This window comes from Oryctolagus cuniculus, chromosome 16, assembly GCF_051225735.1.
Source record: "Oryctolagus cuniculus isolate XC-2025 breed Fujian yellow rabbit chromosome 16, ASM5122573v1, whole genome shotgun sequence".
Classification (NCBI taxonomy): Eukaryota; Metazoa; Chordata; class Mammalia; order Lagomorpha; family Leporidae; genus Oryctolagus; species Oryctolagus cuniculus.
Window position 1 is genome coordinate 9245843 of NC_142882.1, and position 25602 is coordinate 9271444.

The following is a 25602-nucleotide window of genomic DNA, read 5'->3' on the forward strand; positions in this document are numbered from 1 at the left end:
CTTATCTGTTAGGGAAGGGCCACACTTCCTCACCACATCCGTTTCTCAAGCAGATGACTTGCAGTGATTTCCCCCAGGAGGTGGGCAGCAACTCTTGTTGCCTTGTGCCTGGAGAAGGAGTACTCTGGGCCCAGGAGCTCATTCCTCTGGCGTCTGGTCCCCTTCAGTGTTTTGGGGAGTGAGTGACCTTGGTGATCCCTCGATGCTGTTGCTGTGCATTTGAAAACAGGAGTGTTAATCAGATTAAATGCCTGGGAGCTGGTGGCAGAGTGTGTGTATGAGTTTTGTCCTCCTTCCTCTTTTTTTTGTCAGACTGTGTTTACTTAGAGCCTTGTTCCAGACATGGATCTGTATTGTGTTCTTGTTTGTGTTTATAGGGCCTGGTGTTGAGGGTAGGCTGGGTGCCAGGAGTTGAATCTTTGCAGTCAGGAACACTAACTCCACCATTACTCAGCCTACTCAGATGGAGAGAATAGTGTGGCTCAGTGTGGTGATTGGCTGCTATGTAGCTTTTCTTCACCCCCCCCCCCCCCCCAAGCAAAGTTCTTTGGTCTGTCAGGGCACATTTATACTTCTTGCCACCTGATGACTTGAGGTGCCTTTTTTTTTTTTTTTTTTTTTAATATTTATTTGTTTGAAAGGTAGAGTTACAGAGAGGCAGAGAGAGAGATCTTCCATCTGCTGGTTCACTCCCCATATGGCCACAACGGCTGGAGCTGCGGCGATCCGAAGCCAGGAGCTTCCTCTGGGTCTCGCATGTGGGTGCAGAGGCCCAAGGACTTGGGCCATCTTCTACTGCTTTCCCAGGCCACAGCAGAGAGCTGGATTGGGAGCAGAGTAGCCAGAATATGAACCAGTGCCCTTGTGTGATGCCGGCACTGCAGGCTGCAGCTTTACCCGCTACACCACAGTGCTGGCCCCCGAGGCTCCTTTTGATCAAACGTTTGTCGGTTTGTGATTTAGGGAAGCAAATAGGTGCTTGGGTTGTGTGTATGTGTGTGTGTGTGTGTGTTAGATTTATTTATTTATTTAAAAGTAATAGAGAGCTTCCATCCCTTGATTAAATCCTCAAATGGCTGCAACATCCAGTGCTGGGCCAGGCTGAAGCCAGGAGTTTCATCTGAGTCTCCCATGTGGGTGCAGAGACCCAAACACTTGAGCCATCCTGTGCTGCTTTTCCCAGGCCGTTAGCAGAGAGCTGGATCAGAAGTGGAGCAGCTGAGATGTAAACCAGTTCTCATTTGGGATGCTGGTATTGCAGGCAGCATCTTTACCTGCTCCTCCACAGTGCTGACCCCTCAGGGTTCTTACTGTATAGATGGTTCTTAGTTCTTCTGGGTAACATTCACATGAAGTGATTTTTAGCTGCTGCTGTTGTGGCATATACGACGCACACCTTATTTTATTTATTTGAAAGAGTTAAAGAGGGAGACACACTCGCACACACACAGATATCTTCCATGGGTGGTTCGTTCTCCAAATGTCCGCAACAGCCAGAGCTGGGCCAGACTGAAGCCAGGAACTTCTTTCTGGGTTTCTCATGTGGGTGCAGGGACCCAACCACTTGGGCCATCTTCCACTGCTTTCCCAGGTGCATTAGCAGGGAGCAGGATCAGAAGTGGAGTAGCTGGGATTCAAACTGTTGTTCATATGGGATGGCAGCAGCTTTACCCACTATGCCACATGGCATAAGATTATGCCTAAGGGAGGGAGTGCACTGAGTGTGCCCATGTTGAATTCTGAATTGGACCTGTGTTCACTAGTGAAGGGGTTGGGGGAGTGGAGTATGGTAGCTGCAGTACACCCTGTGGAGACTGCCTGTAAGTGTCAAGGTTTTCTAGTAAGGGTAATCTATACCTTTTTAACTTTTTTTTTTTTTTAATTTGTTTTTATTTTGAGATAGAGTAACAAGAGTTCTTTGTGCTGATTCACTCCCCTAAATGCCCATAATAGTTGGGCCCAGGCTGAAGCTAGAAACACAATCCAGGTCTCCCATGTGGGAGGCAGCCAAGCCTTCAATGGTACCTCCCAGGGTCTGCACCTGGGAGTTGGGGGTTGAACTCCAGAATTGAATGCAGGCGCTCAGGTGTGGGGTTAGTTATCTTAACTACTAGGCTAAACTTCTCCCCAGTCTACACTTCTGACACACTCTTTTCCTTCCAGATGGACTTGGTGGTATCGGCATGGGGTTAGGACCAGGAGGGCAGCCTATTGATGCCAATCATTTGAATAAAGGCATTGGTATGGGAAACATAGGGCCTGCAGGTGAGAAATGCGTACACTTTGGGGGATTTCTAGGGGAGTAAACGTTATTAAAGTTAACTATTGGAATAATTAGACCTTGAATAGTTCAAATGGAATAAAAGTTTTAATTGACAGAAAATTCCCTCTTTGTTCTTCTCAGCTTTGTTTTGATAAAAGGCAGTATTCTGTTCTGAATTGAATCCTTTTTTTATTAAAAGACATTATGTCTTTTTGTTTTGTCCTCTCACAATGGCTTTCTGAGCAAAGGTGTTATGGCACTCAGTAAAAGGCAAGCCAGAGGGTAGGTCTTGCTCAAGGTCACACAGTCAGTGACAGACTGCTGGTCTCCTGACCACAGGACCCAGCAGTGCTGTCATGCCTTGAATCTACTGCCCAGAGCTCTTTGGGCTCCCCCTGGTGTTGATGCTTTTAGAAGCAGGAGCAGCAGTAGGTGCAGAAGAGTAGGTCTTGCTGTGTGACCTTCTGGCTATCGTGGATCCCAGGAAAAGACTGGACAGTTTTTTGTTCAAGAAGACAAGGGATAGAGCACAGATGAAAGCCCAGATGTGAAGGATAATCTTAAATTTCCTTGTTTACTGTTTCATTTCTGTTTAAGGAGGTATTTTCAAACCATTAAGGAATATTTCCTTTATGACCACAGACTTAGGCCTTGGAATCCTTTGAAATTGCCATCCACTGGGTGTCATCCACTACCACTGCCAGTTTTGTGTAGCCCTAATCTCCCTCCCAGGATCCCCTCTGGGGCTGGCCTCCTGGTCCAGGGCTCTGCCAGTCTACCCACCCCCACCAATCCAGTGATTGACACCTAAGAGGAAAGACTAGGTGCAAAGGGGGAAGCCTTGAAGCTTCAAGGAACTGCTTATTATTTTGAAGGTTGTAAGTTTTAAAAGGGTTATTTCTAAATCCTATTCCATAAAATATAAAAAGTAAATGTTTTATGGATTATATTTGTTAATTGTTTCATGTTTAATACTTTTTTACTTGGTTATTTAATAAAAACAGTGTAAATCCTATAGAATTTTAAGCCATGTGATGATATTTTGTTGAAGGCTTAGTTTTCTTAGGATTGTGATCTTTCGACAGTTGGAGTTGAAAAGGCCCTTCTAGTTTTCTTGACAAAATATATGCATCATCAGGGATATTTTTTGTTCATTTGCTTACTTGAAATTTCTTGTGCTTTTTAAAGTTTAAACGTTATTGCTTTGACATAATTTTAGTTTGCATTGACTTTTTCTTTTTAAGGAATGGGAATGGAAGGCATAGGATTTGGAATAAATAAAATGGGAGGTAAGAACAGTATTTATATAATCACCTTTAGATGTGGTTCTTTCCCCCCCCCTTCCTTTTTTCTCTCTTGAGCCTTGCATGAAATTCTCATTTTGGTTTGCAGGAGGTTTGAGTCTAGAAATTACTTTTCTCATCTGTCCATCTGTCTGGTGGTGTTTTGGCACTTGGCTCTTTCTTACTAACTAGCTCTGTGACCATGGTCAAATCACTCCATCTCTGGACCTTTTTTGCTTCTCTACTCTTGGTGGGGGTGGATCACATCAGCTTTAGAAGATGATTTTTAAACAAGGGAACCAGCAGTATTTTCTCAAAAGCCCTGGAACCGACAGTTCCTTGGGGAAAACACCCAAAGTGAAACATGTGAAAACATTTCTCTTTACCCTGCTGGTTTAAGTGGACTTGTTGGGATGATGCTAAAATTAAAATGTTTTCCTCTCTTGCAGCCATGGAAGGCCCCTTTGGTGGTGGTATGGAAAACATGGGGCGATTTGGATCTGGGATGAACATGGGCAGGATAAACGGTAAGGATTCTGTTTCCTTCCTGTTGACACGTTTGCTAGCTGCTGCCTCTTAGGTGACCCTTAGGCTGCAGACCTACTTGTAATTAAAAATGATCTCCTCCTCCTTTTCTGCCATATCAGATGTTTTTGAATGGCCTTAAATGTTTCAAAAGCAAAACTTGACCAGATTGAATCACTGAACTCGAGATGATCTGTGTTACAAATCTCTCGATAATTGTCCAGTGAAAATTAAAAAGCTATTGCCTTCAGCAGTAAAAAGCATGTGGGTATCTGTGACTGTTTTGCTCCCTGTAACATGTTCTCCACGTGTGAGAGCTTCTTCGTGTTTTGCCTTCCCAGGAGTGTTAGGGAGTGGATACCGTTAGTCTGCCTGCCCTGGTAACTGCAGGTTGTGGGCAGAGGCATTCATAAAAACCACAAACTCTTTTAATTTATCATTTACATAGTGCACATTTTATGTACTATATCCGTGGAGTCTTTAGCCCTCCCAGCCTTTTAACAGTAATGTGCTGATAATGCTAATTGTAATAATAACATGTTTCATTTAGTCCTTGCAAGAATCACATGACGTGTAGGTACTGTTCTACTCATTTCACCGGAAACCGAGGCACAGACAGTGACTTGCCTAAGGTCACGTGGCTAGTACATTTTGGTGCCAGGATGTGTACCCAGGCTGGCTCCAGAGCCTGGCTCTTCGTCACGCTGCGATCCTGCCTTTTAGAATTGCCTCCAGCACAGCGTCAGCCCTGTGCACCAGTAGGGCTGTAGAGTGGGCCTGAGGAGCCCAAGTCTTCTCTGAAGTCCTCTGTATGCTGGTTGACTCTCTGACCGCCACCTGTGGGAAGGCTGCTGCTTCTATAAATGTAAACTCTCCTGGGATAGGAAGTTATCAAGAATTTGGTGGATTTTTTTTTTCTCTTCTGTAATAACCTATATGTGAAAATAAAATAGAGCAAGCAAGAACCTTAACCAAGGATGTACTTTAACTCTCAGGCTTGAAAGGCATTTCTGCCTGCGCACAGGAAGGAGGCAGGCAGGGTGTTTTTAGCTGTTTTCAGGGGTACCGCCTAGCTCTGGAATGGATAGGAAACCTGGTTGGCCAAAGGCTATTTGAATATTTATAACATCATTTGTGGGCCATATAGAATTATCAGCTTAAAAGAGCCTGCTATGTATGTATTGAATTGTTTGTCCTGCCTGTGGCTGCCTTGGCAGGGCCAGAACAGATGATTTTGTGGGACCTGTGGGCCAGAAGTTCCCTACCTTGTTCTAGAAGATGGTGATTAAAATATGCAGGGAGGCCGTTGTGATGAGGTAGGCATGAAGGGTCATATGAGCTCCTAGGCTTGCCGGTGTCATGTGTATGCGGGAGTTAAGTAAGAAGTGAGAATTTGAGAAGTCTGGGGTACTAGTCATTTGCAGGGGGTTTGGATGGTTGCTCTGAACGCAGTGGTGCAATTTAGGGGTAGATGGAAACAAGGTGAGTCGGGTCTGGGAGCTGTGCTGAGATGTGGGACCAAGTCCCTGTAAATTGGTATGTGTAGTCCAGCAGTTAAGATTCTGAGCGTGGTGAACAAAGTCAAGTACTGTTCTCTGGAGAACCAGACGTGGAGTGTGTGTTTGGGTGCTGTGGGTTAGACGTTCTTGGGTGGTACTCTGTCCTCTGTTGCTGAGAACAACAACTTCACACTTGATCTGTGTACATTTGGGTGAAATGAACTCAAGAGCTCTTGGGTGCTGAGTGCACGGAATGTTTAAAATCACAGTGGAAAAAGAATTTATGAAGCTGTCTTTGCTTTGATTAATGTTTTAAATTTCAATTTATTTGTGAGAGTATATGAGAGAGCAAGTGAGCTCTCATTTGTTTCACTTCCCAAATCCCCACAGGAACTCAGTGTAGTTCAATGGCACATGAGTGGCAGGGAGCCAACCCACTTGAGCTGTCACTGCTACCTGCCCAGGTATGCAATTAGCAGGAAGCTAGAATCAGAAGGGGAGGCAGCACTTGAACCCAGGCACTCCCATATGGTCTGCTGGCCTTCCAAGCACTGTCACAACCACTGTGCCCAACCGCTGCCCTTGACTTTAACAATTGGTGACCATAATGCATGCGGTAGGGTTGCAGGTGCAGACACCAGACTGATTTTATTCGTTTATTCATTTTTAAGATTGATTTATTTGAGAGTCAGAGTTCCTAGAGGGGAATGGGAGAGACAGAGGTCTTCCATCTGTATGTTCACTCCCCAGATGGCTGCAGTTCCGCCAGGCTGGGCTAGCCTGAAGCCAGGAGCTTCATCTGGGTCTCCTACATGGGTGACAGGCACCTAAGCACTTGGGCCATCATCTTTTTTTCCCAGGACATAAATAGGGAGTTCTATTGGAAGTGGAGCATCCCGGACACAAACTGACACCCCTGTGGGATTCTGGTGGTGGCTTTACCTGCTACACCACAATGCCGGCCCCAAATAGATATTGATTTTACATGAGGTTCTCAGGCCAAACAATATATGTTAAATCTCGATAGATTGGCTTTCAAGTGTTTTAAACCAGAAGACTGTCAAACATCAAAGACTAGTTTAATGTAATATTTAGCAGTGAAAATAACTCCCCCTTCCACATGTGCAGCTTCAGTAAATTGGAGTTTGTACAGTGTTTCCATAACTCTAGGCCCTGCTGACCATTGGGAAGGTAAGTTCTGAGGCTTTTACTAGCACATTAAGGGCTGCATGTGGCTGCCCCCTCTGAGAAGTGTGCCACCGTCCCATTGGCTTACAAGGGCTAGGAGAGCTACAGAGCTCTGTGATGATGCCACTCTGGGATTGTTTCACTCCCTCCAGTGAGTGACCACTGCCTCTCACCCTTAGGCTTGCACAGGTCAGATGTGATGCCAGCAGCCAGGGGGCGAAGAGGGGCTCATTTGGGTTGATTGATACTCTTGACTGCTAAGTCACCCATTGCCAGAGCCCCTATTAGTTTGTGATGCCTCCCTGCTTCCACACCTCTATTGGACCTGTCCATCACTGAAAGGATGTGAGGGCTGCACGTAAGTAGTTTTCTTAGTTGTACAATAAAAAGTGCCCTTCAGGTGGCACGTGCCCACCTGCTGTCTCTGAGTACCGAGGTTCATCACACTCACTTCTTGAAGGATTTCTCAGCACAGGAGGGAGGCATGTTGCAGCTGCATGAGATGGACATACAGGAAAGAAGTAGCTGGCAGCAGGATCTGTGAAAGGGGCCAGCTGTGCTCAACCTTTACCCACATAAGCTGAGAGCTTTGTTTTAAGACATTATAAAAAACGACAAGTTATCCATATCGCATTATGTAGGTGACACCACTCCTGCTGTCAGTGAAGTCTTCCTATGCCGTGTGTATGGATGGGTTCTGTATTAGAACATGGGTGTTCACATTAGATTGAGGTCTCAGCCTTTTTCTCGCCCCATACCAGCATGTGATGTTGACCAGATTGGGAATCATTTGAGCCTCAGTTTCTGTGTAAAGGACAGTGGTTGGTGGATGGTAATGCAGGTGGGTTTGTAAGAACATGGAAGGCCCTTGGTGGGGTTATGAGCCAAGTGTGCAGTAGGTGCCATGTGGCAGCTGCTGTAGTGGTGGGCATGCTCCTCTGTGGCTTCCCTTTGATTCAGCCTGCTCTACAGGTGACACCCCCACCTACACACACACACACACAACAGTCAACTGCAATAGTGAGTGCTTGGTGAACCCTTTGTGTGGCTGGAATGGAAGCTGTAAATTGGTTCTATTCCTTTATGGACTAAAGATAGGCTTTCAGGGATTAGCTTATAGTGAATTTCATTTTTAAGGAAAGAAGAATGGGCCGGCGCCGCGGCTCAATAGGCTAATCCTCCACCTAGCAGCGCCGGCACACCGGGTTCTAGTCCCGGTCAGGGCGCCAGATTCTTTCCCGGTTGCCCCTCTTCCAGGCCAGCTCTCTTCTGTGGCCCAGGAGTGCAGTGGAGGATGGCCCAAGTGCTTGGGCCCTGCACCCCATGGGAGACCAGGGGAAGCACCTGGCTCCTGCCTTCGGATCAGCGCGGTGCGCCAGCTGCAGCGCGCCAGCCGTGGCGGCCATTGGAGGGTGAACCAACAGCAAAAAGGAAGACCTTTCTCTCTCTCTCTCTCTCTCTCTCTCTCCCTCTCCCTCTCCCCCTCTCCCCACTCTGCCTGTCAAAAAAAAAAAAAAAAAAAAAAAGAATGAATAATGGTTTGCTGTGGAATACTTAGACTTCCTGACTTGGTGGTGGTGGCTGTTTTGTGTCTGTAGTTTGTTTAGCTTTTGTCTGAAACACAGTGGTATTCCTCAAAGGCCTTAGGGCAGTATTTTCCCCAGAGGTAAAGTGTGGCGTGGGTGGAAGATTGGAGACAGTTTGCCAGGAACGAGACAGGAATGCCTGGAAGCTCTGGGGAGGCCCCTGGCAGAGGAAAGGAGGAGCGGGTAAGAAGGCCCAGTGTCCTGGCTGTCAGCGTTCACCCTCGCAGTGAGGTTTGTCTAGAAAGGTTTGTCTTAGTCAAGGCAGCTGTTTTTCCTTAGGCTTTTAAAAAATTGTTTGTTTTCTAGACAAAACTAAAAACATATGGCCCTTTAAGTTCTTCTTGATAGTAGTAGCATGATTTTTCTTTGTCTCTTAAAGACATTTTAGGAAAATGGCATAAGGCTTTCGTGTGCTGTGGGAATTAAACCTGCCACGTTTCTCTGACAGTGTAGGCTCGGGGGCAAGAGTCTCCTGCCTCAGGCCACTGTGCTTGCTGCTGCCTGTGGACGCTCTGGGTTGACTAGGAAGGATCTGACGGTGGAAGGCCTGGGGTAGTGTGAACCATCTGGCTGTAGAGCAGCTGTTCCCGTTTGGATTAGATGGCAGGCGTTTCTTGTTTTCAGCTTTTTTGTGTAGTTTGTGGCATCTGTGTTCTTAGTATCTGTGAGGCCCTAGCAAAATTGCCTATAGTGTTAGTTGAAGAGAGAGACAGAGAGGTCTTCCATCCACTGGTTCACTCCCCAAGTGGTCGCAACGGCTAGAGCTGAGCTGATCTGAAGCCAGGAACCAGGAGCTTCTTGCAGATCGCCCGTGTCGGGTGCAGGAGCCCAAGGACCTGGGCCTTCTTCCTTTGCTTTCCCAGGCCACAGCAGAGAGCTGGATCGGAAGTGGAGCAGCCTGGTCTCGAACTGGCACCCATGTGGGATGCCGGCACTGTTTGGTAGAGATGTGTGTTTCTTTTACCCTTAGCATGGTGAAGTAACCTGGATGATTTCTCATACCTTCCTAGGCTGCTAATGAAGAGTCACTTGCTCCTGGGCTTGCTGTGACTGCCTATAGCTTGGTGCCAGGTTGGCTTAGAATGCGGGGTAGTAAATTCATACCTGTATATGCCTAGTTTCCCGCTGCCAGGACTAGATTCATTTTTGTATGTTAAAAAAAATACTGTCATTTTGCCACAAATACTAATTTGTGGGTGTCTGTGGTAAGAACAAGATGGTATGTCTGTGACTTGGCAAGGTGTTTATCTCACACCTCTGATGAATCTGTCAACTTTGTTCCAAGAGTTGAATGCTGGCTTCTTGCCTGTGGGAATACTTCCTGCGGCCATAGGGTACTTGCTCCCCTGACCTGAGGGATGACATCACCCAAGACTGTGGAGTCTCTTTGTCCTGGAATTTGATACTTGTGATCAGATTGAGATAATAAAATGGTCTTTGTCCCAAACAAAAATTTTATATAATGATTGATTGATTGATTTGAAAGGCAGTTACAGAGAGGAGAGAGAGATCTTCCATCTGCTGGTTCTCTCCCCAAATGACTGCAATGACAGGCTAGGCCAGGCTGAAGCCAGGACCCAGGAGCTCCTGAGTTTCCACGTGGGTGCAGGAGCTCAGGGATTTGGGCCATTTTCTGCGGCTTCCCAGGCACATTTGCAGGGAACTAGATCAAAAGTGGAGCAGCTGGGATTTAAACTGGCACCTATATTAGTATGTCAGCCCCCCCAAACAAAATATTGAGTTGGGTTTTCAGAGTAGTTGGCCTGGATTGGCTGGGGCTGGGGCTGGGGCTGGAACATGGGCATGGGCATGGGCATGGGCATGCTGAAGCCAGGACCCAGGAGCTCCATCTGGGTTTCCCATATGGTTGGCCAGAACTTGGGAGCTGAGACTCAAACTGGCAGCACTTTGATATTGGATGGCATGTGTTTGGGCTTCCCAAGTGGTGTCTTAAACCTGTGCCACAACAGCTGTCCCTTGGATTCATTTCCTGATCTCTTTTCTGTCGCTCCCCCTCTTTGTGGAGGAATGACACTAAACCCTGCCTAGGCTTCATATCCGAGTCACGGCACCATTATGTCGCTCCCCCTCTTCATGGAGGAACGACACTAAACCCTGCCTAGGCTTCATATCCGAGTCACGGCACCATTATGTCGCTCCCCCTCTTCGTGGAGGAACGACACTAAACCCTGCCTAGGCTTCATATCCGAGTCACGGCACCATTATGTCGCTCCCCCTCTTCGTGGAGGAACGACACTAAACCCTGCCTAGGCTTCATATCCGAGTCACGGCACCATTATGTCGCTCCCCGTCTTCGTGGAGGAACGACACAGGACCCTGCGCTGTTCTTTTGTCTGCTCGGCCCTCCCCGGGTTTGCTGCTGGTTCTTCCCGGGTTGGCTACCATCCCTCCACCTCCGTGGAGGGGCGGGCCCCCTGCCACTTTCCCCACTTACGCAGGGGAGCGGCACACCGCCGGCCGGCTCTCTCGGGGGCTGCTCAGGTGTTCCTTCAGATGTTCCTCTTAGATGTTCCTGGTGCATATTGTCTCTCCTCCTTTATAGTCCTCTTCCACCAATCCCAACTCTGCTACCCACACGCCGAGTACGCTGCTCTCCTCCAATCAGGAGCAGGTCCTACAGTTTATTGGTTGAACTGGAGGCAGCTGTGTAGAAGCTGTTACTCCCTTCTCAGCGCCATATTGTGGGAAAGCAGATGCATAGAATAAGTCTTAATTCCAGTAACAGTCTAGTCCGAGTTGCTCCCCACACTTTTCCTGTGTCCTTTATGTGACATTTGACTTGTTGAGGTACTGCTCTCTCTAGCCTTCCTGCTGTGTCCTCGTCTATCAAAGCATAGATGTTTGCACTTCTTTGTGGAATTCATTTGTACTTGGTGCTTCAATGATATGCATAGGCCCTTAACCTTGAAGGACCTGGTCTATCCAGAGAGGCTCAGGATGGCACCAGGGGAGGCATTGTGGAGCCATTGAATCTCGGGCCTTCACTGCAAACATGTGGTCCTGCAAAGACCATTTTTTCCTGGGTGTCTTGTTAGGGCATGAAAGGCATTGCTGTCAATGGCTGATAGGCATGGGCTTGAAGCTGACAGGCTGGGCTTCCTAGCAGAGAGAGGACAGGTGCAGGTGCAGAGGCTTGAAGGTGAGGATCTGTGGGTCCAGGGGAAAAGTAGGTTCAAATAGTGAGTCTGCACAGGGGGATCTGTGAATGTCCATGCAGCTCTCTCTGTCACTTAGTTGCAGTTGCACAAAGCTTACTTGGGGCAAGGCTGACCTGCTCAGGTTGCTGAGGTGTTTCCACACAGTGCTCGTCAAGTAGGCGGTGGTCTCAGCACTGTGCAAAGGTGCTGCTGGCCCTCACCGTTTATTTAGGCTGTACATGGGGCTTCAAAAAGTTTATGGAAAATTCATATTTAATACTCCTTTCCATGAACCATTTGAAGCTCCCTTGATAGCATATCTACAGCTTCAGAGAGGTGTTGAGTGGATCTTGGTGCATGAGTGCAGGCCTCAGTCTTCTGAGCAGGAAGTCCCAGGGAGAGGCCTGTTTCCTGCCCAGTGTGGGGGGAAGCCTCGCCACTGAGGGTCTGAACCAGCTTGAGAAAACTGCTAAACAAGGGCTGAGACCCTGTTCTTGCTCCAAGTTCAGTTCATGGATGCACATGGCTCCTGGCTCTGCTGGACGCATTCGCAGGTGACCTTACAGACTGGGCCCCAGATTCTGGAGCTACACAGGATCCTAGCATGATGACCCGACGTCAAGGACTCTCAGTTTTCCATAAAATGATCTTGTCTGTGTGTGTATTTCTCATACCCCTTACCCTTTTCTTTCTTTCCTTAAATAATTTATTAGTTGGTTTGCTACTCTGGAATCTGTAATGAGCAAATTTCTGTTACCGTAGAGCAATTGGCTAATTTTTTTTTCTTCCTGATTCCTTAGAAATCCTAAGTAATGCACTGAAGAGAGGAGAGATCATTGCAAAGCAGGGAGGAGGTAGGAAACCTTAGTGTGCTGTTCTGACTGTTAGAACAGGCTGCTCCTGCTGTGCACCTGTGGTGTGAAAAGTGTGGCTCTGCCTCTCCCTAGCTGTGTGACGTGTGACAAGTTACTGAACCTCTCTGTTTTCACACTACTTGTGGACAATGGGATATAATAGTACCAGCCTCACAGGGTTGTTGTGAAGAGTAAATGAGCTAATGTACACAGAAGTACTTGTGTGAATGCTTGCTGTTGCCCTTGTGATGCTTATGTGATTTGGGGTTTCTTACTCTCTGTCGGTTAAAATTGTAAATTCCCAAAGGCAAGTTTTCCTTTATTGTAAACCTGAAAGCACACGGCCACCTATCATAACAGGCACTTGCCTAAATTATGAGCCTGTCCTCGTTATAAACATCCAGAAAGTATGAAGAAATATATACTGTGTGAAAGCCCGCGCTGCCACACTGCCCAGCGATAAATGCTGCAGACATTTCGGTATGGAGCCATACGTGCACAGGGCACGTAGCACTAACGGCACTTTTTCAGTCCAGTTTTTCCTCGAGGCTCTGAGTACCTTAGCCTTGCTTTGCTGTATCCATTCGCTCCTTACTGCTGTGGCAGGCTGACTCTGGAGTCCACGGGGGCCCTGTTGCGTTCTCAGTCTCTGCTGCCCTTGGCACTGGGAGTCGCCTCATTTCTGATGCTGCTGGGCAGGCCTCCTGTGCTTGCTAGGGCTCTGCCTTTTTCCTGTGGCAGCGAGGAAGTTAGGGTCCCTGAGACATCTGTGCTCTCAGAGCCTGATGTCCTGGAAGTGTGTGCACTTTTTTGCCACTTGGTATGGTGGTCTTCAGCCAAGAAGCAGCACAGAGAGTAGAGTGGCTTGTGAAGGGTCACAGCTGTGGGCAGTTACAGAGACAGCTCTGTTTCTCCCTGAATTCACATCTTGGGCTGGGCTGCTTAGGTCAGCAGTGGGCCGCTTGAGGCAGAACTGCCGGTCTTCAGAGGCAGGCAGTGGCGGTGAAGTTTCAGAGGGGCCTGGAGCTGGAGCCAGATGCTCCCGTCCAGCTCAGAGCTGCAGGCACCATGGACGGGGGTCACTGCATGCTGCGAGCTGGCTGGCCCTAGGCTTCTTCCACAGTCCACTCTGCAAGGCCATCAACAGCTTCCTTCCAAAGCCAGCCACGTTGCACACAAGTAGCTGGCTGTGTGCACAGAGGATCTGTGTTGGCTTGTAGAGTCACTTCACTGTGCCTTGGAAGAGCTAAGGAAATGCAGATTGACCTCCACGTAACTGCTCTGCATTACACTGGGTGGCCATTGAGTGTGGGCTTTCCACACTTCTCTTCTGAAGAGCATTTTCCATCCCTAGAGCTGGAAGTAGCACCAAAGTCTCAGAAATTGGTGCGAGGCTCAGATTTGATTAGGAAATGTCAGCCGTGACGCAGCATAGGCAGTGTTGTCACGACCCCAGTGCACTGTTACCCAGCTGTAACAGCAGTTAGTATTTGAGGGAGGTCTTGAGGATGAGTCCTCATGGGCTGCATTAGTGATCTGTGGTTGAGTTTGTGTGCTGAAGTGCCCAGCTGTGGCGTGGTATGCACACTGATGCTCAAGTCCGTGACACTCACTCATGTTTTTGTCTGTTTCAGGTGGAGGCGGAGGCAGTGTTCCGGGGATTGAGAGGATGGGCCCCGGCATCGACCGCATCGGGGGTGCTGGCATGGAGCGCATGGGCGCAGGCCTGGGCCACGGCATGGATCGAGTGGGCTCTGAGATCGAGCGCATGGGCCTGGTCATGGACCGCATGGGCTCAGTGGAACGCATGGGCTCCGGCATCGAGCGCATGGGCCCGCTGGGCCTCGACCACATGGCCTCCAGCATCGAGCGCATGGGCCAGACCATGGAGCGCATTGGCTCTGGTGTGGAGCGCATGGGCGCCGGCATGGGCTTCGGCCTGGAGCGCATGGCTGCGCCCATTGACCGTGTGGGCCAGACCATTGAGCGGATGGGCTCTGGCGTGGAGCGCATGGGCCCTGCCATCGAGCGCATGGGCCTGAGCATGGAGCGCATGGTGCCAGCAGGCATGGGGGCCAGCCTGGAGCGGATGGGCCCCGTGATGGATCGCATGGCCAGCGGCCTGGAGCGCATGGGCGCCAACAACCTCGAGCGCATGGGCCTGGAGCGCATGGGCGCCAACAGTCTCGAGCGCATGGGCCTGGAGCGCATGGGCGCCAACAGCCTGGAGCGCATGGGCCCCGCCATGGGCCCAGCCCTGGGCGCTGGCATCGAGCGCATGGGCCTGGCCATGGGTGGCGGTGGAGGTGCCAGTTTTGACCGTGCCATTGAGATGGAACGTGGCAACTTTGGAGGAAGCTTCGCAGGTTCCTTTGGTGGAGCTGGAGGCCATGCTCCTGGGGTGGCCAGGAAGGCCTGCCAGATCTTTGTGAGAAATGTAAGTGGCTCTTGATGGACTCCTCGGGGTGTGCACAAGGAGGGCTGGGAGGAGGTCAGTGGGACTGAGGGAAGAGGAGTGGGGCAGTGAGGAGAGCACGCCTTGGCCCTGTCCCAGAGACTGGCGCTGGTGGGACAAGAAGGGAGTAGGAAAGCACGCTGCACTTGACGAAGACTGAGTCCTGGGGCTGTGGCTTCTCCACAGTGAGCTGATTGTGTGCTTCATGAGCCTTTGCCATGAGCGTGCCCACATCGTGGCACAGCAATTTAGCGAGGCGGCTGTGCTTGACCAGCCTGCACCAACTTGGCCATGTTAGCCACTGCAGGCAGGGCCCCGGGGTCTGCTGGAGAACCTCACTGCTGTTCGCGGCTGAGGTCTTGGACTGCACATCAGCCAGCCTCTCTGTAGTCGCAAGTCCCCAATGTGTCTCAGAGCCGCTTGTGATTTGTGTGTGTTGAGACTTGGTTGAAGTGTACATTAGTCTCCCCTTTTCCCCTCAGCTCCCATTTGATTTTACATGGAAGATGCTAAAGGACAAGTTCAACGAATGTGGTGAGTGTCTGAGAAAGGCCCTCTCGGTGCTTTCCTGTGTCGTGGCTTCTCGTGACTCCATTGAGTCCAGCTGCAAAGCTTCCGTCCTGGGGTTGGCAGCTCCGTGGGCCGCAAAGGGCCTTGCCATTTTTCTGCCTCTGCAGATAGTTGAGCAGATTGTTTGAGCATCCTGGCACGTGCCAGACGCTGTGCTCTGTGTTCTCATTCCGCTCTCCACGTTCTCCTTTCCTTCCTTCTGGAGTAACGTTTTGAAACAAGATAGTTGTTCCCCTTGTGCACGTGAGTCAGGCACAGTCACTGACTTGGTGCCTTCAGAGTACTCCCCTGCCCCGCACGTGCCATGGCTGAGGCTTGACAGAGCTGAGCACACCACAGCGTGTGTGGTGAGGCTGTCTCTCTGGTCTCCTGGCACACCAGGCAGTGCTTCTGGAAGGCTCTTTTGTGGCCAAAAGGAAGTTGTTTTCTTTCCCTGCCCTTCAGGGTGGGCCCACGGCCCTCACTCTAGCACCTGTGTCCTTTTCAGCCACACCAGGGGGCTGTGGGGTCAGGACTTCCTTGGTGTATGCTCATTCCCTGTTTCAGTGGAGATACAGGTCTCGTTCTGGCCGCTTCTCTCGCTCCTCTCCCTGGTGAGCTGTGCAGTCAGAGCTGCCTTTTCCTCCACGCCGCTTCCCCTCCCTGCTCTGCAGTGTCCACGTGGTACCTAGTTGTCCCGTCTTGTCAGCTTGGATCATGCAATTCTTCCCCACCTCTTTGATAAGTCTGAACTCACAGGCCCCTTGAAGACTTTGCTCCCCATATCCCCTTTTGTCTCCTTTCCATCTGTGAACCAACTGCAGGTGCTTGTCCCCTGGAATGCTCAGGTGCCAGCTGGTCTCCCTTGTAGTGAATTTTCCAGTAAGCTGCCTCACAGCGTGGCTGGGAGAAGCCCTGGGATGCCAGCTGTCCTCGACACAGAGTCGGGCCCAGACTGACCTTGCTCTTGTGTGTTTGACACCTGCTGAAGTGGAACCCATGGCTTGTAGGGCTCTCCTGCTGTGGGCCGGTTTCCCTGGTGCTTGACACATACCTGGGCACATAGTAGGTGCTTGGGTGAAAATGTGGAGCTGCTCGCTAATTATCGCATGCCTGCCATTAGGCATAAGAGGCCGTGGCGTTGGTGATGGCTTGGTAATGGGGTGGGTGGTGGCGAATCAGACTCTGAAGTTTTTCTGTAAGCTGACTTCACACAGCCCCGTGTTTTGAACTTCCTGAAGTGTGAAGGTGAGCGTTTGAAGCCGCCAGGAAGGCTCTTCATGGGGCATGGTCAGACTCTTGTCTGCTGGCAGGAAAATGGCAACATGGCAGAGGGGCCGTGGTCGCTGGCCCTGGCCACCATGTTCTTTGTGTTCATGTACCAGACCTGGCCGTGTTGACTCTGTCAACTGAAATCCAACAGGTGATCTGGACTGAGGGGAGTCTAGGCTGAGACTGAGCTTGGGTTTGCCTGATGAGTGGTCTCTTCTTCCCTCCCTGTGCCAGGCCACGTGCTGTACGCCGACATCAAGATGGAGAACGGGAAGTCCAAGGGGTGCGGTGTGGTTAAGTTTGAGTCGCCAGAGGTGGCGGAGCGAGCCTGCCGGATGATGAATGGCATGAAGCTGAGTGGCCGAGAGATTGATGTTCGAATCGATAGAAATGCTTAAGCACTTGCCTTTTTTAAACATCGATACCAGACCTCTGAATTTGTATTTTTTCTTGTTAACCATTTTAATTTGTTGGCTGGATGTATAGAGATGTTTAAAAAATTCAGTTGCTTTTTGGGGTAATTTGAATTACTTTTTTAATGACTGGGGTTCCATTTGACTGTTTGCATTGAGATTGCAATGTGCGCAATTTTTTTTGTAGTTGTGGCATCTTGTTGACATCGAATAAGACTTTGATAATAAATACAAGTTCCTGAAAGTGGCTGGCTTGTGTGTGTTGGGGAGCAGGCACTCAGACTGCCTGGCTCCGTCGGAGCCATGAGCTGACCCCTAGGGCCCTGGCCCTGAGGAGCTGGGTTCCGAATGCCCATCTGGAGCATCTGGCTGAAGGGAGCTGCCTTGGCTCCTGGACGGTGCTCTGTGGGGCCCAGGCCCTGCACCAGCTCCTTCCCAGCTGGCGTGTCGTCGCTCTCCCAGACCAGGTTGTCGTGCGGGCTTGTGGGCAGTGTCCAGGGCATCTGGGCTCTGACAGACCAGGTGTCCTGGCCCCACTAGATGCTCTCAGGGAGCCACTGGCGAGTTGGTGGTGAACTGCCACCCAGCTCCCACCCACTCTGGTGAGCGGCCGAGTCAGACCCCACACACCCCACCTCTTGCCCTCTCACCTCTGTCCCTGAGACTGAGACCCCGTCACCCTGTGCCTGTGCTCCACTGAGTGCCAGTCCAGAGGGAAACAAAAGACAGGACACGCAGGGGTGCTGTGGAGAGGGGCTTTATGTGGGCGGACGTCTGTTGAGGCAAGGTTCAGGGCTTCTGAGTGGGTGGCTAGGCTGGTGGCCTGTCCTAGGTGTCCACACCAGTCGGCTTTACTGTCCCCGGAGGAATGGCTGGCTCTCCAGAGGGTCTGTGAGGAAGTGTGATCCAGTGACCCCTCCCCAAGAGGCTCGATAGCAGGCGCTGCCCCAGAGTCACTGGTCCCTTCCAGCCACCCCGAGCGAGTGTCTACCTACCCCAGACGCCGACGTCGTCATACACCTCCGTTTCCCTGGCAGAGAGCATAGTGGGGTCAGCAGGGGCCCCCGGCCTGTTGTCCTCCCTGCACACCCAGCCCCCTCCCCAGTCAGGGCCAGCACTCACAGGGGCAGCAGAGCGGTTCTGGGCACGTAGCCATCTGCAGAGAGAATGAGTAGGCTCAGTGGGTCCTCGGCCCCAGGGGTGGCCTCCCTCCCAGACACAGGGCCTGGCTCACTCACACTTGCCCTTGGGGTCCCGGCACAGCATCTCTTCCTGGCTGGTGAACTCGATCACCTCCAGGATCTCCCCGCGCCGGATCCCCAGGTGTCTGCCCCCACCACGCCGGGTCTTCGCATTGGGGTCTATCATCATCCTTGTGTGAACCACAATCTCCCCTTCAAACTGGGGTGGGGAGGTGGGGCAGGCGTGAGAGCTGCTGCCCAGGCGGCTCCCCACCTCTCTCCGAGGAGGGATTCCTGGGGCCCGACTCCCAGCCCTCAGACACACCTTGAACTTCTTCCGGAACTCCCTCTCGGCTTTCTCGGCCTTCCTGATCTGCTTTAGCAGCTTTGGGTCCGTGGGCAGTGACGGATGTGACTGGGGGGCCCTCTCCTTCCTGAAACCGTCAAGAAATGGGGGTGCTTATGAGCAAGGTGTGTCCCTGCCTTCTGCCCATCCCATCCTGGCCCCTGGCCCATGGTACCTGAGCGCTCCGTCTGCAGGTGGCCTCCTGGCAGCAGTCTGAGTGGGTGACGTGTCACCTAGGGGCAGTGGGAACGCGGGGCAGGGGCCTTGAGCTCAGCCTGTGTCTACCCTAGTGCCCGTTCTCGGACCGTGCCCCTGCCCTGCCAGGGCCCTGCCCCCCTTCTCCCCAGGCCTTTCTGGAGGTACCTGTCCGCCGATTGCCTGCCTTTGCCTCTGCACCTGCTGTACGCCAGCCGTGGCGATGGCTGCAGCACCCCTTAACTCCCAAGCCCTTGAAGCCTTCTTACTTACGCCAGTGGGCACCGCTGTCCTTCCCAGCTCCACAGCGATGAAATAAGGCCTCAGAGGGCTCAGGTGGCCCAAGAGCACCCAGCTCTCCAGTCAGTGGTAGAGGCAGGCTTTATTGTCAGCATTTGAAACCATTTTGCTCCTGCCTCCTAGGGCAGGTTGGATTCTGGGAATTTTAAGATTTGGTTCAAAAACTAAGGCAAAGGCAAGCACTCCCTGAAGGCCGGCCAAGTCCCCTCTGAGGAGGGGCTGTCAAAATTCTTGGACTGGCCGGTGCCGCGGCTCACTAGGCTAATCCTCCGCCTAGCGGCGCCGGCACACCGGGTTCTAGTCCCGGTCGGGGCGCCGGATTCTGTCCCGGTTGCCCCTCTTCCATGGCCAGCTCTCTGCTGTGGCCAGGGAGTGCAGTGGAGGATGGCCCAGGTGCTTGGGCCCTGCACCCCATGGGAGACCAGGAAAAGCACCTGGCTCCTGGCTCCTGCCATCGGATCAGCGCGGTGCGCCGGCCGCAGCGCGCCGGCCGCGGCGGCCATTGGAGGGTGAACCAACGGCAAAGGAAGACCTTTCTCTCTGTCTCTCTCTCTCACTGTCCACTCTGCCTGTCAAAAAAAAAAAAAAAAATTCTTGGACTGGCCTGGCTGATGAGATGGGGCGAGGTCTGACGGAGGGCCCACCTGTGCTACTTCCTGGCGAATGGCCAGGCTTCCAACAAGAGCCTCAGGAACCCCAAGTAGGTGAAGGATCCGGCTCCTGGAGCCCCAGCTTGTCCCCTCTGCCTGATGAAGCATCAACTCTGGACACTCGAGGCCCACGGTCCCTCCTGTCCAGGAGCTCACTGCGGGCACCTGTCATCCAAGATGCTGAGCTTGGCCTGTCCAGGGTCCCACCCAGAGCGCACAGTTCCTCCACTGCTCTTGCCTCAGCTGGCCCTGTTGTGTGGGTGGTCACCCAGGCACCCCAAGGGCCCTGCAGAACCCATGCACGCAGCGAAGAGCTGCCCCCGGGTCTGCACTGCAGGACAGACCTGAGCGGCCTGCTCAGTCCCTGCTGGAACTGCTGAGTGCTGGGGGTTGAGGGGAGGCTGGGGGTCCTGGCCCCACGTGCCAGGGGAAGGATGGACATGGCAGAGGGCAGAGCAGGCTTTGAGACTGTGTGCCCACAGCGAGGCCCGGGCAGCGCCACGAGCCAAGACCCAGGCAAGTGTGGTGTTTGATGGGAGTGGGGAGAAAGGGCAGGAGCATGGGGTACTGTGGGGTTGGGAAGGAGGTGGTGTGGGCCTGAGGCAGGCCATGACTGCAGTCTGCAGCCCCCAGACCCAAGCCACAGAGACTCCCCCCGGCGAGGAGGCAGCAGGGGTGCTGCCAGGAAGCTATGTGCTAACCCGGTGGAGCAGAAGGGGCCCAGGTTCCCTGCCAGGGCCTCTTCTGCCTGGTGATTCCCCGGCAGGAAGCCTTTCCCCACGCCATATCTGCCCCAGCTGGGTGGCCCATGGCCAGGCACTTGCCACATTCCCAGACATGCACTTCTATGATGCGGCCTTGACGTGGGGTTGTGCCTGTGTGAGCAGAGACTTGGAAGAGAGAGAACCCCAGGAAGGCAGGAGCGCCCAGGGGCCTGGCCAGAGAGCGGTGAGAGCAGCCTGCATACTGGGCCCACCACAGCCCCACCTGCCTTCAGCCCCTGTCCCGCCTGGACATCCCCACAGGCATCTCAGGAACGCCTGCTGTCCCCAGCCCAGCGTGTTCCCACTGCACGCAGGGACCCACCCGTGCCTTGCCTGAGTCGCCACCAGGTCCCGTTTGCTTCGTTCTGCTGCCATCCCGGCTCCTGCGCCACCCGGGCCACCCCCTGCCTGTTGTCCCCAGGCTTCCCTTCCTCACACAGGTCCCACTCACCAGCAGCTGGTGTGTCTGGCCTGTGGTTTGACCTGGGGCCCGGGCCGGTGAGGTCGGCAGGCTCCACGTTGTCGTAAAGCTCGTAGATGTACTCGGGCTCCCTGCAGGGATGGATGGGCAGCTGGGCTGAGGACCTGCTCCAGCCTTGCAGCCCGCACCTGGGCCCTTCCCCACACTTACAGCTTGGTGTCTGCCCGGAAACGGGTCCCAGCAGGAGAGCCTGTCCTCTGGAGATCTGTGGGAGAGAGGGTGCAGGAGGGAGGAGGAGCTGCCTGGGACCCTCAGCCCCTCTGCTGGGGCTGCCCACCCTCACCCACCTGTGGCTGCAACTGATGGTCTCCGAAAGCTCTGGATGTCCATCGGGCCTGGGGGCAGCGGGGGCTTGGCTGGAGGGGGTCCCAGGCTGCTGGCAGGAGGCAGAGGCCTCCTCCGGGGTGGGTGGCTGGCCCTGAGGCCTGACCTTGACCCTCCCTTGTGAGCGAGGTCTCCAGACCCCCAGCGGGGTATCCCAGGGACTCCAAGCCCAGGGCTGCTGAGCGGGAACTGGGGACAGGAGCCAGCAATGGCCGTGGGCAGCGAGCTCTCGGAGACGGAGCCTGGGAGCGCAGGCTTCCTGGGGAGTGCAGTGAGGAAGTCGGGCTGCAGGTGCTGCCTGGACGCAGCGCTGGGCTCCGGCTGGGAGAGCTTGCGGGGGCCCCCTGGCCGTGGTGGGTGCAGACACTTCCTGGGCAGCGAGCAGAACTCGGGTTCCGAGGATGTCCTGGAGAGGCTGTCCAGCCTGGGCTGCGGGGGCTTTGTGGAAGGCACTCTGAGCTCGGGCTGCTGCGGCCTCTTGGGCAGCACGCTGACCTCGGGCTCCGACGATGTCCTGGAGAGGTCCCCAAGCCCAGGCTGCAAGGGCTTCTTGGGAAACGTGAAGAAGTCTGGCCGCGGGGAGCGGGGCCGGGGCTCTTGGGCCTCCTGCGTCTGAAGAACACCACTGACCTCGGGCTGCGGCGGCTGCTTTGGAGGGAGGCTGGTGACCTGAGGCTGCGGGGGCTTCTTGGGAAAGGTGCTGAATTTGGGTTCTGAGAGGGGCCTGGCAGGGTTGATGGGCTGCGGCTGGGAGGACTTCAGAGGGCTCTCACCGACCTTGGGCTGCGGGGACTTCCTGTCTAGCTGTGAGAAATTCTTGGAGACATCACTGAACTCGGGCTGCGGGGGCTTCCTAGGGGGGTCTGCGAACTCGGGCTGCGGGGGCTTCCTGGGGGGGTCTGCGAACTCGGGCTGCGGGGGCTTCCTGGGGGGGTCTGCGAACTCGGGCTGTGGGGGCTTCCTGGGGGGGTCTGCGAACTCGGGCTGTGGGGGCTTTCTGGGGGGGTCTGCGAACTCGGGCTGCGGGGGCTTCCTGGGGGGGTCTGCGAACTCAGGCTGCGGGGGCTTCCTGGGGGGGTTGGCGAACTTGGGCTGCGGGGGTTTCCTGGGATGCTCGCTTGGCTCAGGCGGTGGAAACTTCTTCAGTTTGTTGAAGTCAGGCTTCGGCGGTTTTCTGGGGTGTTCACTGGGCTGGGGCTGAGAGGCCTGGAACCTGGCTTGGAGGCTGCGGAAGTCCTGCTGGCTCCCCTGGGGGCCATGAGGCCAGTCAGGCCGAGGTGGGCACCCAAGGAAGAGTTAAAGGTCAGGGGCACGCAGCCCCACCCCCACACTACTGTCCTTGGCCCTGGCTCTATTGTCCATTTGGGCTGAGATCGCCCCCTCCCCCCAGGCTCCTGGAGACCAACCACACCCTACTGACTGGTGCACCTAGGCACTGGGCCTGCCCCCACTCACCTCCAGCAGGTGGGAGGTGCCTTCAGAGCATCCTCCTGGACCCCCTAGTCCTTCACCCCCCGCGGGCCCAGTCCCTTCTGTTCCAGTTTTGAAATACATCCCGTAGCTAACCACTTCTCACCGCTTTCACCATGGATGGCGGGAGGAACTGTCCCCACTGCCAGGATCTTTCCTGGCCTGCAGCGCCAGACCCTCCCCCCAGCATCCCCGGCCAGTTTTCCTCCACAAGGATGTCCACGGGCTGTGCGCTGTGCGCGTGCAGCTGCTGGAATCCGAGCCCTGCCCGCCCACCCCCACAAAGTTTTGGCCGCTGTGCTTAGCAGCACAGCATGGCCGCTCACTAGGCGTTCACAGCCCAGTAGATATTCTGCTACGTGGGTGCATGGGTGCGCATGGCTTCTGTGCAAACCCCATGCCGTCTATAGAAGGGACCTGAGCATCCTCAGGGTGTCCGCAGGGCCAGTCCCTGGGGCTGTGGTGGGAACTCAGCCACAAACACAGGCACACTCCGGTCACACCTACGGGCGTCCAAGGGATGCTCGTTGTCCACAGGACTCCCACCACCTGGGGTCGTCTCGGATGCCCCGGGGACCCTCTCAGATGACCCCACACCTGGGCTCACAGAACTAGGCCTCGGAGGCTGGCTTCCCTCCGGGCCAAAGCAGTGGGGAGAGGAAGGGCAGTAACTGGCCTGGTTTGCCTCACTCGGGATCAGGCGTGTCCCTGGGAAAAGTGAGTCCTGCCTGGGGGCTTAAGTCAAGGCCTGCTGGTGACCACAGGGCTCCCCGAGTCAGGGTCGGCAGAAGCGGGGAGGAGTGGGGGTGCCTGACCCGCTTAGTCACCCCACAGGAAGCTCTGCTCCCTCTGTCGCTGCCTGTTCCCATGTTGTCAACTGAGGCTGAGCTGGGGAAAGGCCGGCTGCCGCCCTGAAGTCACAGCCGCAGCCCGGGCTCCTGTCTCGGGGGCTCCCCGCCCGACTATTCCTGTGTCCCCCGACCTCTTTCCCTAGCACCCGCTTCGCGTCTCTGCTCTTGGAACCCCTGCCTCCAGTTTCCACCTGCTGTGCCCCTTCCTCCCCAGCCTCTGCCCCGGGGCTGGGGGACTCACCATGTCTGCAGGCTGGTGATGGGCCGGGGCACCAGGCTGCTGCCTTCAGGAAGTGCCTGTGGCTTCTGCTCCCCAGGCCAGCACACAAGGTGGGGAGGGCAGAGGAAGAAGGAAAGGAGGCGGAGACGGCCCCGCCCGGCCTGTCCCCAGCCACCCTGACCTCCTTGCTCAGTGCATGGAATCAGCACATTCATATCACAGTCCTCTTTATTTTCATTTTTACTTTAAAAGCAGAATGACAGAGAGACAGGGATCTTTCATTCACCTGTTCACTCTCCAAATGCAAGCAACAGCCAGGCCAAAGCCAGGAGCCAGGAACTCCATCCGGGTCTCCCATGGGAGTGGCAGAGACCCAGGTACTTCCCAGGGTGTGCATTAGCAGGGAGCTGGAATTGGGAGCAGAGCTGGGACTCGAACCCAGGCACTGCCACGGGGGATGCGGGCCCAAATGCCCGATTCTGTTTTACATTTTTAATTGGCACATGATTGCACATATCTGTGGGGTAGTACGTGGTGTCTCAATCCACGTGTGCAATGTGCGATGATCAGGTCAGGGTAACTGGCATGTCCGCCAACTGGAACGTTCTGTCCCTGGTCTTTCTGCTGCCTCCTTGCTTCCAGTGGGAGCTCCTGGGGACTTGCTGCCCCCAGGCCAGCTGAGGCCGGAAGGCCAGGGGTCGGGGCATCCAGTGAGGAGGGGGATGGTCCCTGTATGATGGGTGAGGCCTCAGCTGCCTGCTCGTCTTGCCTAATACACCTTCCTCTTTTCAACACATCTTTGCAAGCCAAGAACTTCCCTGTTCTTGGGACAGATTTGCTGGGCTGGCGGCTGGGGGACCGCAGATTTAGGGGTGTGTGTTGGGGGTGGGGCGGGGCCATGATGTCCAAGAACTCGCCCATGGGGGAGCAGGGACATTCCAAGTTCCCTGAGATGGAAGGTAATGCAGAAGGAAGGATCCAGAAGGCAGTAATTGGGAGGAAAGCAAGGTAGGACGGCCCCTGGGAGGCTGGAGGAACCTGGGCCCTGTCCCGGGGAGGAAGGCTGGAAAGCACCCTCCTGGATCCTGTGTGGTCATGCGTGGAAATCGCCTGCGCAGCTTAGGAAACAGCAGAACTTCCAGTTTCTGGTCTGGGGCGGGGCCTGGACCGGGGTTGTTAGAAACCGCATTGGGAGATTGCAGTGCGCAGCTAAACAGCCACTCGGGGGCCCGTGGCTGGGTCACAGTTCCCAGATGTGGGTTCCCCTGGGAACTGGATTCTCAGGAGGTCTGGTAATGGTCAGGAGCATACAGTAGGCGCTCAGTGATGGCAGGCTAAACGCCTGACTGCCAGCTGACTCCCCAGGATCCATGTGGACGCCCCCAGCACAGAGCAGCGCAGTTTGGATGCCCAGGAAGCAGGCATGGAGCCCTGCGCCGTCTGCAGGGGCGGCCGCCAGCCGCCAGGGGGCGCGTCCACCACATTCCCCTTTGTGTTTTTGGTGCCTTTACGCGGAGCCGCAGAACCAGAAGCTGGAAGAACTGAGCTTGGGCCAGGGTCCGCCTTGGGGGAGTGGGAGTCCTCAGCGCGCCGCTGTGGGAATCTGCGGCGTGGGAGGGCTGAGCACGAGAAGTCGGGAGCCCGGGATGCGGGTGCTCGGGCCAGGATCCGCGGTCAGGGTAACCCGCTGGTGTGGGCACTGCCGGCTGCTGCACGGGCATCTGGCCGTGCCTCAACCCAGGCCAAAACGCCTGCTGCGGCTCACCGTGGTCAGT

The 25602-nt window shown here is 54.1% G+C and overlaps 2 protein-coding genes across 6 annotated transcripts in view; one reads left to right on the forward strand and one right to left on the reverse strand.

Annotated features, from left to right (window-relative positions):
- HNRNPM (heterogeneous nuclear ribonucleoprotein M) overlaps window positions 1–17289 on the forward strand; it is a 44260-nt gene extending 26971 nt beyond the window's left edge. For 2 of the 5 annotated variants that reach the window (XM_017337970.4, XM_089315468.1), the window contains 7 exons: window positions 2164–2265; window positions 3508–3552; window positions 3996–4073; window positions 12303–12356; window positions 13991–14793; window positions 15294–15345; window positions 16867–17286. In XM_017337970.4, coding sequence (XP_017193459.1) covers window positions 2164–2265; window positions 3508–3552; window positions 3996–4073; window positions 12303–12356; window positions 13991–14793; window positions 15294–15345; window positions 16867–17030 — 1298 coding nt within the window. In that variant the 3' untranslated portion in view covers window positions 17031–17286. Of the gene's footprint in view, window positions 1–2163; window positions 2266–3507; window positions 3553–3995; window positions 4074–12302; window positions 12357–13990; window positions 14794–15293; window positions 15346–16866 lie in introns of all 5 variants that reach the window. The other 3 variants (XM_089315465.1, XM_089315467.1, XM_089315466.1) reach the window with 2 other exon arrangements.
- A 497-nt stretch (window positions 17290–17786) lies between these two features.
- On the reverse strand, window positions 17787–23924 carry PRAM1 (PML-RARA regulated adaptor molecule 1). Its single transcript, XM_008249132.5, has 10 exons — window positions 23849–23924; window positions 21250–22534; window positions 21113–21167; window positions 20933–21033; window positions 18748–18805; window positions 18552–18660; window positions 18284–18446; window positions 18168–18201; window positions 18041–18075; window positions 17787–17934 (listed from the first exon to the last, which is right to left on the reverse strand). Exons 1-10 carry the CDS (start codon window positions 23849–23851, stop codon window positions 17897–17899), a joined length of 1881 nt encoding a protein of 626 aa, XP_008247354.1. The 5' UTR covers window positions 23852–23924; the 3' UTR covers window positions 17787–17896.
- Window positions 23925–25602: the final 1678 nt, after the last annotated feature.